Consider the following 11,352-nt stretch of genomic DNA (forward strand, 5'->3'; position numbering starts at 1 on the left):
TGTCTGAGTTTTTGTTTGAAATTGTACTTTTTAAATTATCTTCATTTTTATTTGCCCAGTTAAGATCACAAAACCCACACAAGGAAAATTAATGTATTTAAAAAAACAAAACAGCTAACACCTGCCTATGTTTGATTTTAAGGATATTTGTGCTATGGTTAATGTTTTAAAGCAATTTTATTGACTCACACAAAAATCTTTTATTGAATTTCTCTGTTTGTTAGACAGTTGTTGTAGTCCTGGGAAATGTCAGTACTCCATATAGCAAAGTGGGTCAGTGGAGAAATACATCACAGAAACATGTTTCCCTAATTTTTAAGAAGTTGTTTTTTTCTTGTTTTATTTTATTCAAATATTTGCAATTGATGTCAGCAGATTTATTTCTTGACATTTAAAAAAGAAAAAAAACTTCTACTTCAACAAATGATCATAAATTTCGTATAAGGAATGTTTTTATATTAGAGCAGACTTTTGACTAAAATGCTTTATTTTGGTTAATATCCCAAAAAATATTTTTACGGTGTACAGACATTAGATCATGACACTGTCCACATGGTGGCATGAGAGATCCCCAACAGTTACTTAGTTATTGTTCTTAACCCTTGTGCTATCCTAGGCACATTAACATTGGTAGTTGGGTCATCTAGACCCACTAGACTGTGCGCTGAACCTTTTTTCTTCAATAATTTGCGATCTTCACGGATTACATGAAATCTTTCCACCTTTATCCACCTTTGTCATGGTAGGGAGAACACGTATATGTAAGGGTGGGGTCATCTAAGATAGCACAAGGGTTAAACCAACAGGGAACTCCCAAATCTTTGAAATGAGGTAACAGGATGTATAGCTGAAAAGTCAAAAAGTCAAAAATCTATGAAATGGAAAAACTTTTTGATTCTGATCTGATGGTTTTGACAGAATGACACATTTTTGCAAAGTATGAAACAAATGTGTACATATACCGGTACTATATAAGTATTTTTTTTTTCAACAGCTGATCTTTTGATGGTGAGTTTTTTCATAAATAGGACTATTTACAAAAATTATTTTATTTAGCTTAATTGTTTTTGTTTGAAAAATAAAAATTCCGAACACAATTTTTGCTGTTGTTTATCTATCTTCTTATCTGTTTACACCTCTTTTACCTACACAAAAAAAATTAGTTGGCATCCTTACATCCACGAATATATTCCTAAATGCATAAATGGATTCTTTATTGCATATTTAAAAAATAAACTTCTTTGCTGCACAGCTGGGTTGTGGAAATGTTTCCAAGCTTTTTATGCAAGTGTGTTATTATCTTTCTATCTTAATGTTATATCTTATTAATATGTGTTAATGTTCAAACACCAGCTTTGGAAGTCTGCAAATCATTTCGAGCTGTTATTAACTGTAGCTATTAGAGAAACGTCTCAGCCTGAAATTTCTTGGGCTGTGAAAAAATATATCCCCTCCATGACTGTGTTACCTTGTAAATCTTTGACACAAATCAAGATTTTTTTTGTTTTGTTTTTCACAAATAAGCATTGAAAAAATTCAACTTATAGTCAATTCTACTGATCTATTGACCCCTATCGTGAACTTAAAGGGAAAAGAAACGAGCATTTGTACAACTGACAGTGAATTTGTCATTCTGCTTGGCCTATTTTTTCAGCTTTTATATTTGTTTTAGTTAAATAAAGAGATTTCAGAGAGAGGTCAAAGAGAGGTCACTATAAAACCTTTTTTATCCATTCAGGCAAATTTGCCATAGAACTTAAATTCTTGAATTGTGTTAAATCAAACTTAATTGAGAAAGACGAAGCCTGTTTTTGCATCTTTTTGTGTGGGGTTTAATGTGTGTGTGTGTGTGTTTACATGTTGCTAGGCCAGCCACTTTAACTCCAGTTACAAGTTTTTTACAGGTTTAAGCAGATTTAAACAATTCTTTTTAGCTTTAGTAAAGGAAGTCATTACTTTAACCTGTTAAACTTGACCTAATATAAGAAACATGTTGTTTTTGTGAAAATGTTTCTAGTTTGTGATTTTTTTTAATACTTTGCTTGATCAACATTTTTCTAATATTGAGGTCATGTTAATTTTAGTTTTTTTTTGTTTTTCTTGCGTTTAAGATAATGCTTCCATAATAAAATAATGTTTATAGTCGTAAATTATCATTAAAATATTAAATAAAATGTACCTCATTTTGTATGCATTTTATTTTTCTTTTGTCCTTAGAACCCGGTTTCTGTATAATTTATGTTCTGTTTTCACCACCTCTCCGCTTAATTGTTTAGAAAGAACAACTATTTTGTATATTTTTCCCTTCATCGTCATTGTATTTGTCGTGAATAAACGGTACTTGGCGATCAAATTGCTCATCGCCGCCGCCGTTACTGCTGTTGGATGTTGTGGTTGGCCTGCTGTTCTACTGTACGCATACAAGGCAAGCCCGTGCAGGACGGTCCAAGAAACCCCATCGACGAGACAAAACTCGAGGCGTGAACGTGGCAGCCATTTTACATCATCAACAGTGAATGACTGAAGCCGGACAAGTGCCGGGAGTTTTACACTTTTTCTGTCTTTTAAATATCACATTCATCTTCCTCTATAATCAGCACTATTCACCTTGGTGTGCCAGCGGAAGGTAGGATGAATACTTCTAATTGGTCACATGAATTATGCCTAATAAGTGCTCCAAACTCTGGATCGTACAGTGTTCTTTCAAACAATGTGGAAACTGGTGGTAGGGAACGAGTTGTCCAGACCGGCTTTTTGAAAATGGACTCTTCCTATGTGGCGGCACGTCGAGTAACCACGCATCTAGCTGGCCGTACCCCAAGCTTTCACGGCCTTGTTGCATTTAATTAAATTTCAAAGCTGCTTTTTTGTCATTTGGCTGCGTTTGTACCTTCAAATGACGCTCAAACAATGGCCCGACTGATTCAGGCAGCGTTCGAGTTAGCATGCTAGTTCCAGTTAGCCCATTTTGACAGATCATGTAACTGACACGCTCATTGTCATCTTTATGCTAATACAACCTAAATGACAAAAGCCAATGTGTGCAAAAAGTTTTCGAGTATGTCTAAGCCCGGTGATAACACAAATAGTGGCCAATTCCAAAAATAACAGGGATAGGCCTGTTCCAAGAATTTGGACACAAAAGTAATGTTATTGTGTGTCCCGACATCCATAGTTAGCTTGATTGCTGTACTATTAGCTGCACGAACTAGCCCCAAAAGCTAGCTTACTTCAGTTTGTGCCAACTAGCAATTTCCCCCCAACTATAACTTTATAACAGTTGGTTTAAAGAAAAAGGGGAAGAAACGATGTTAAACTCGTGTCCTTCGTTTTAATGTTGGGACTTTAGCTGTACATTATCTGGACGGATAAATGCAAGTAGTGAAAGCACGTGCTAAGGATCTTGACTTGCAGACAATTCCGTACACCGAATTCGCGACTTAGTTAAGCTATAGTTACCGAAGACCAAATTTGAGTAAAAATATTCGATCGCCAGCTACGACCCCCCCCCCCCCTCATGTTTAGTATAGCGTCATACGCTAATAGTAAGCATTTGCGCCTTTGCTGAAGAAGTATTCCAGAATAAAGTAAAAACCGACTGGAATTATGTTGGAATGGATCACAGAATAGTGAGAATTTTTAACTTGCTGATGGCGTATGTGCTACTTTAGTACAAAAAATACACATAACCGAGACGTTTACACTTTTATCACTGGTCAGTCACCGGAAACCGGGACTATGGAAATGCCAACCTAGCATGTGCTGAGGGCAGCAGTGATGGATCAGCTCTACACCTAATTTAAATAACATAGTAGATAAAATCTGGAAAAACCAGTAACGGCAAGAGGATTGGGATGTACTAAAATCACATAATAAAGTTGTGAGGAAATGTTTTATTTCTCCAAATCTTGTTGAAAAACACCCACGTGGGTAAGGCAAGCCAGGAATTAATTTAAAGGAAATTACTTGTGACTGTACTTTTAGAAAAACTACCAGTTTTTTTAAACATTACGCAGTGTCTTTGTTTTGGGCCAAACCTAAATTAAGATAAAAGCAATCTGAATGGAATGGCTGAAAAACATTGTTTATTCACTAGATTACTTCTCTTATAGGACTTGTTGTATGATAACTTGGACATAATAGTTTGAGGGTATTATATTCCATATCATTAACAAAAAAATCAAATGATTGACTTAATTGTTGCCAAATTCTTTTGCAGACATGTCTGAATGAACTCTTTTAAACACAACCAAAGACTTGACCCAAGATTAATTTGGCTCATTGCATTTACACAGATTTCTGGAGACATGGCCACAGAGCATATTAATGGAAATGGTCCAGAAGAACCAATGGACACCTCTGCTGCAGTTACCCATTCTGAGCACTTCCAGACTTTATTAGAAGCTGGTTTACCACAGAAAGTTGCTGAAAAACTAGATGAAATTTACATAGCAGGTAAGACATTGTGAATATATTTGCATAAACTATATGCAATTTTTTTATTGTGTGTATCAGTTTTTGTATGTGTTGTCATTTTAATCACCTTTTGAACAGGGGAATTTGAATCCTCAAGCAACTTTTTGTGGTTTCCCACCAAAATGGGTACTGCAGTTCTACAAAATTGAATCCACATCGCCTTGGCAAAAAGAAAAAAACTATGCTCAAAGCTACCAACATTTTCCCACAACACATTAGCTCATTATTGGGTTGTGGTAAACATGAACTTTGAAAGAAATCTAAACTAATTTCCTTTTTTTTTTTTTTTAGTTTATCTGGATCATACCAAAGCAATATTTTACTTCTATGTTTAAACTATGTATTTTATTCGGCTGGGTATTTTAAATGATTCACAAGTATTTACAATTTGATTAAATGCCAATTTATTTAACCTATTTTATTTCAAAACCAGTTTGTTTGGATCCAGAAAACTAGATATTAAAACTGAACAGGGAAAAAATTCCTGTATTAAACTAATAGTAAAACCTGTTTTGTGTGAAATTGTCTAAAAAGACCTTTACAAATGTATGTATAGTCAATAAATTGATTAAAGCATTCTGCCAGTGAAGTTACATTTAACTATTTTTTATGTTTCTTCCCAGCCCTAGTCCATCAGCTTAAGCAGTTCTCATTTTTCTAGACTATGACTGCTCTGGCCTTTTCAGCCACACTTCATAAAGACATAGAGAGGAATGGGTCTTAAGAAATGTTCATGCACAGCAGAGGAAGTTCTGCTTAAGCTGAATTGTCATGTTCCTCTTAAATATTTCTCTATAATATGCCAGTTAAAGCAGAAAATACTAATTGACTTTTAATTACATCATTAGATAAAGCTGAGATCAAAGTTTAGTAAACATTTATTAATTAAGCTTTAAACGTGTATTTAGCTAGATGTTACATGCATTTTAATTCTTAAACTGTTTAGAAATAAAACTTTTTTTTTGATGTACTTTTTCTGTTTGTTGGTTGCTGATTTTTAACATTTTCTCGTGTTGTTCAACCACCAGGTTTGGTTTCACACAGTGACTTAGACGACCGAGCGATTGAGGCTCTAAAAGAATTCAACGAGGAAGGTGCTCTCCAAGTCCTTTCACAATTCAAGGACAGCGACCTCTCACATGTTCAGGTGAGTTTGTTGCACTTCTGCTTTCCAGCACAGGTAACTAGTGGTTCAGTTAAAGTAAAAGCTTCTGCGTCGCGATGGCAGAAGTGTTCTCCTACATCTGCTGCTTTCCCTCATTTATGAAACATCATCAGATGATGTTTTAAGTTTTTGAATTCACTCCATACGTGTTGTTTTTTCTTTTAGAATAAAAGTGCCTTTCTTTGTGGTGTGATGAAGACGTACAGACAAAGAGAGAAACAGGGGACCAAAGTGTCAGACACCAGTAAAGGACCCGATGAGGCCAAAATCAAAGTAGGAATTGACTGGGATTAACGTAAAGCTGGGATTATGAAACTTGACATCAATATTAACAAGGAAAAAAAAACCGTTTCTGCTGTGACTCCTGTAGGCTTTGCTGGAAAGAACTGGTTACACGCTTGATGTGACAACAGGACAGAGGAAGTATGGGGGTCCTCCACCAGAGTCTGCCCACTCAGGGGGTCAGCCCACCATCGGCACAGAGGTATAAAAGCTTTCAGCATTTTCTTCCTAGTGCATCTCTTCCGGTGTCCAAATGATGAAGTATTTTTGTTGTCCTGTAGTAACTATGGTTACAGTGATAGTTTACCGCTAAGAGCTGAATGGATGCCTCTTCTCAATAGTAATGTGGCATAACTGTTCAGAAAGTTTCTCTAATCCTCGTTTTGCTTTGTCACATCAACAGATATTTGTGGGGAAAATCCCTCGAGACCTCTTTGAGGATGAGCTGGTTCCGCTGTTTGAGAGAGCCGGGCCCATCTGGGACCTGCGCCTGATGATGGATCCCCTCAGTGGCCTGAACAGAGGTTATGCCTTTGTCACTTTCTGCTCTAAAGAAGCGGCGCAGCAGGCCGTCAAATTGGTTCGTGCTCTCGATAGACCATAATATCCAGGAGACGTTTGTTGGAAAGCACTAGAATTTGGGACCCTAACCTTATTTTGTACTTCTGCAGTGCAACAACAGTGAAATTCGACCGGGTAAACACATCGGCGTGTGCATCTCTGTGGCCAATAACAGACTGTTTGTTGGATCCATCCCCAAGAGCAAAACAAAAGAGCAGATTATTGAAGAGTTTTCAAAGGTTACAGGTAAGACCATCATACATATGACATGGATCGTTTTAAGAATTTGACTTATTGGTTTTCCATGAGGATGACAAAACAACATTCTGTAGTTATAGTGTTATTGTCCGCTAACACACATTTCCCATCCTGAAGCCTCACAATAAGGGCAAAAGATACTTTGAACTGTGTGGTTTATTAATTTTCATAAGACAATTTCCAAACTAACCAGATCAGAGTTTATAACACTTTGAATTATCTTTAGTGAAAGTCTGGTATGAGGATAATGAAAATACACTTTTGCTGCTCTTTTAACTTTTGTTCACTTCTTCTAATTATACTTAACAAACCAGTGTCATCGTTATTTTTCACTAGCTTTAATGGTTTTCTCGTGGTTTCTATGAACTGTATAATTTAGAAAAAAGTGGTTGAAATGCATCTGAGTGCAGTTAAACCTCCCAAAGACAAGTCCATGTGATCGTGCTTTAGATGTGGGTGTGGCACGCACAACAAGAAGTGGCTTAATACAAGTAGAATTGTTATTATTACAGATTTACCCTACATGTGAGTCCTAAAGTCTATACTTTAGATTAAAAAAGACAAAATGGAGTTTAGGGTAGGTGGGGACTCCAGCATCCGTGAAGGAGAAGATCATTTGACATTGGCTTTATCTGTTTTACGTTCCTTTGACGTGTCCAAAGAAGCATTTTGTACTTTGACTCGTCTGACTGTAACACACTTGGTGATTCGGACCAAATAACACGTTTTTGCCCTTCCCCCTTATCGTTTCTCCCCCCACAGAGGGTCTAAATGATGTCATATTGTATCACCAGCCGGATGACAAGAAGAAGAACCGCGGCTTTTGCTTTTTAGAGTACGAAGACCACAAGACGGCGGCTCAGGCTCGCCGCCGACTGATGAGTGGAAAGGTGAAGGTGTGGGGGAACGTGGTCACCGTGGAATGGGCCGATCCCATCGAGGACCCGGATCCAGAGGTCATGGCTAAGGTCAGACGTTGAACGTTATTGCAAAAATGTGACCGCGTGTGTCTGATGGTCCCCTGTGTTTCACAGAGGAAGAACTTCAAAATGTTTCTTTTCTCAGGTCAAGGTGCTGTTTGTGAGGAACTTGGCCAGCGCCGTTACAGAGGAGCTGCTGGAAAAGACCTTCAGTCAGTTTGGCAAACTGGAAAGGGTGAAAAAACTGAAAGACTATGCCTTCATCCACTTTGAGGAAAGAGACAGTGCTGTGAAGGTAATCTTAAAAAGCCTATGGATGCGTAATTGATGAGATAAATGTGTGGTACAGATAAAAACATCTTTGAACATGAGCGTGTCGATTTAACGCAGGCTTTAGGTGACCTCAACGGTAAAGACCTAGAGGGAGAGCACATTGAGATCGTCTTCGCCAAACCTCCTGACCAGAAGAGGAAAGAACGCAAAGCCCAGAGACAAGCTGCCAAAACGCAAATGTAAGCAGAAACGATCAAAGTTCATGTCAACAATCAGAACTCCTCCAGCTTCAACGATCACCTTTAGCAGCTCTTTGACGTCCGTTTGTGTCTCCCCCAGGTATGACGAATACTATTACTATGGGCCCCCTCACATGCCACCACCCACGAGAGGCCGAGGTAGAGGTGGGCGGGGCGGCTATTCTTACCCTCACGACTTTTACGGCTATGAAGACTATTACGATTTCTACGGTTATGATTACCACAACTACCGGGGGGGTTATGATGACCCATACTATGGCTACGAGGACTTCCAGGGGTCTGGGAGAGGACGGGGAGCCAGAGGAGTCCGCGGAGGTGCTAATCAGACCAGAGGCCGCGGTGCTGTCACACCGAGGGGGCGGGTGGGCTTTTCCCAGAGAGGAACTCTCGGAGCAATCAGAAGTAAAGAACTTTTTTATTTTTTATAACCAAGTTACCTCATTTTCTGCATTATAGGGTGCGCCGGATTATGAGGCACACCGTCAACGGTCTGTTTTTGAATTTTTGTCATGTTTAAGGCGCACCGAACTATTAGGCGCATTTAGCGGAACTAAAGTCAGAGAGAAGTCAATCAGTCAGAATTTAACTGCATTGATAGTAACTATTACTTGTTTGGAAGACGCTGCATGGTAAAAAAACAGACTGATGGCGCTAACACAAACGTTACTGTGACCACGCTAACTCCCAACTTTGTTAATAAGACATGAAGAAAAAAAGTCAGACACAGCAACACATTAGAAGTGTAGCATGTTCACAATACTTGCAATGTGTACAGAAACCGACTGATGCAGCCGCAATAAACATCGGTGTGACGATGCTAACACCCAACCTTGTTGGCAACAAAAAAAAACAAACCGGTGCACGTTAGCCAAGTTAGCACATACAAAATAACACAGATAATTTGACAGAGCGCTGTTCAATTAAATTTTATTTTTATAGCCCAAATCCACAACAACAGTCGTCTCAATGGGCTTCGTACTGCTGTTGCCTCTTCAAACCTCTTTGACATCAGCTAGAATGAATCCACACTTCAGGGCCTCCGGATTATAGGGCGGACTGTGGTTTTGAAAAAAATCAAGGCTTTTAGTGCTACTTGTAGTGTGGAAAACACTGTTCTCCTAAAACAGGTTAAAAGAGACTTCAGTTTAGCTGAAACAGTCCTTTGTTTATTTTTAAACTGAAACTTTTAGCTTTTTTTTTCTTGCTGTGCAAATGTTTATTTTAATGCAGTACAATGATTATAAGAAAAAAAACACTTAAAAGTAGAAGCAAAAGCTCATTTTTCTTGGTTACATTGAAAAAATAGAATTAAATTTTTGTTGTTTTTTTTTTTTTTTTTTTGTTCTTGTTTACCAACTGTTGGTTGTTTCTGCAGGTAAACGGGGCCGAGGGCGATCCTGACCTGTTACCGCGAATACTGACTTGATGTGTGGGGTTACACCATAAGCTGCAATGGATGTTGAAATGACGAGCGAGATGAGAAGGTCCAATGATATTCCAGCCTTACAGAAGACCCCTCCCCCTCCCCCATTACTGTTTGTTTATTTTCTATTTCATTTAATAGCCCTCTTTTATGTCCAGTTTAGAAAGAGCCACTTTAATATAGAACAAAAAAAGATAAAGATGGCCGGATGAATCGACTTACCCTCACTACAGCCTCTGTGCCCCGAGTGGCAGGGCTTTATGAAATGCCCTTACAATCCACCCCCTCCCCTGTCCCCTGAACATGCCATTTAAAAAAAGAAAAAAAGAAAATAATTATTGAAGAAATTGCACTTTTTAAGTTCTTAGGTTTGAAGTGGCTCAAATGAGCTTGATGCTATTGTATATTTTTGTGCTAATCGCAATTTTTATTGTGGAATATCCATGTTATTCTGAAACGTTTGATCTGGATGTTGGAAATACAACATTTGCGGGGTTTTAGGGTGTACCCACCTGGCATGGATAAGTCAGGCATTCCAGGAAAGTGGTTCTTTTCAGAACTTGTCTTTTAAAGGGTAAGTTGACTACCTCAGTACAGAGGACTAAACTACCCGGCCTGTACTGTAAATAGGGAAACTTTATTGATAAAAGCAGGGCTTGTTTTTATACAAAATATGCACAAGAGCTGCAGCGCAAAAAAATACAAAAACAAACAAAAATTATGTACGTAATGTAATATACTTCTTTTAGCTGCAGCTCTGGAGACTGCAAACAGTCGAGCTGGGCATGCAAAACCTTCTCATATGATGAGTCTGAACAAGCCCTGCTTTTATCCCATTCAACTGAATTAGCCACCCTGCTTCTTCAGAGTATGTAGTTACTGGTTGTATAGTTTTTCTTTTTTTGGAAAATGTTACGTCTTTGTAAAGGCTTAAACATCACAGGCATTCAACTGCCTTTGATTAAAAAAAAACAGAAAAAACAACAAAAATGAAGCCCTGCAGTGTCCCTTTTATGCCACTGTGTTATCTCAGTGGGTTTTGTTGTTGTTTTAAAAAAAAAACTTATTTCAACCAGTTACAATGATTTGAACCAATCTTCCATCCTCATCTGAAACGATCCCTTACCAGCTTCCATGATTGTAGCCATATGAGAGGTTTCCCTGAAGGTTTACAGGACAACGGAGTTGCCATATTTCCCAGCGGGTGAAGCAGATGTGCTGCAGTTGGGTGGAGGGTGTGGCTCCCACGGTGGCAGAAGGGGATACTGCAGTGAAATGATTTGTATTTCCAGGTATCGCATACAGGAAACTGCTCTTCAATCCCAGTTTTCTATACAGTTAACTCCCTCAATAAGAACATAACAACCACCTTTTGAAAAAAGGAAAAAAAAACATGTTAGCAGTTTTAAACTATTGTTGGTGGCCAACAACGTTTTTTGCATTCCTGCAAATAAATTGTTTTATACTGTAAAATGGAGGTGAGTGTAACTTATTTTTGTAATAAAGTTTTTGATTTTCCATCCGTGTCTTACTCTTTGAGTTAGATTCAGTCGTTTCTTATTAGAGGTTTCCTACTTTTGGGGTTTAAGTAAAAATAAAATACATATTTTACAGGTTTTAGTTAAACTATGAAAGGATTGGACTGTAGAAAAGGTTTACAAGGTTAAAAATATAAATATTTTTTTTTCTGGAAGTTTATTTATTGTATTTTATTTTTTGTTTATCCAGTGATTC

General features: G+C 37.9%; 1 protein-coding gene across 2 annotated transcripts; it reads left to right on the forward strand.

The window, feature by feature from the left end:
- The first annotated feature begins 2,482 nt into the window (after positions 1 to 2,482).
- syncrip (synaptotagmin binding cytoplasmic RNA interacting protein) lies at positions 2,483 to 11,138 on the forward strand. 2 transcript variants are annotated; one of them, XM_004082255.4, is made up of 12 exons: positions 2,483 to 2,626; positions 4,296 to 4,455; positions 5,505 to 5,623; positions 5,807 to 5,914; positions 6,012 to 6,125; positions 6,327 to 6,503; positions 6,595 to 6,730; positions 7,505 to 7,710; positions 7,808 to 7,957; positions 8,053 to 8,174; positions 8,275 to 8,597; positions 9,571 to 11,138. In XM_004082255.4, the coding sequence occupies exons 2-12, from the start codon at positions 4,308 to 4,310 to the stop codon at positions 9,594 to 9,596; spliced, it is 1,629 nt and encodes a 542-aa protein (XP_004082303.1). In that variant the 5' UTR covers positions 2,483 to 2,626; positions 4,296 to 4,307; the 3' UTR covers positions 9,597 to 11,138. The 2 variants fall into 2 exon arrangements, with proteins under 2 accessions (XP_004082303.1, XP_011488618.1); XM_011490316.3 differs by lacking the exon at positions 4,296 to 4,455 and having other exon boundaries at positions 2,485 to 2,626.
- The last annotated feature ends 214 nt before the right edge of the window (positions 11,139 to 11,352 follow it).

Source organism: Oryzias latipes, chromosome 22 (assembly GCF_002234675.1).
Source record: "Oryzias latipes chromosome 22, ASM223467v1".
Lineage (NCBI taxonomy): Eukaryota > Metazoa > Chordata > Actinopteri > Beloniformes > Adrianichthyidae > Oryzias > Oryzias latipes.

Coding starts and splice junctions, on each gene's coding strand:
- syncrip (XM_004082255.4), top strand. CDS start 4,308: ATGGCCACAGAGCATATTAATGGAAATGGTCCAGAAGAACCAATGGAC. Junction 5,915..6,011: donor CCGATGAGGCCAAAATCAAA/GTAGGAATTGAC, acceptor TGACTCCTGTAG/GCTTTGCTGGAAAGAACTGG. Junction 6,126..6,326: donor AGCCCACCATCGGCACAGAG/GTATAAAAGCTT, acceptor TCACATCAACAG/ATATTTGTGGGGAAAATCCC.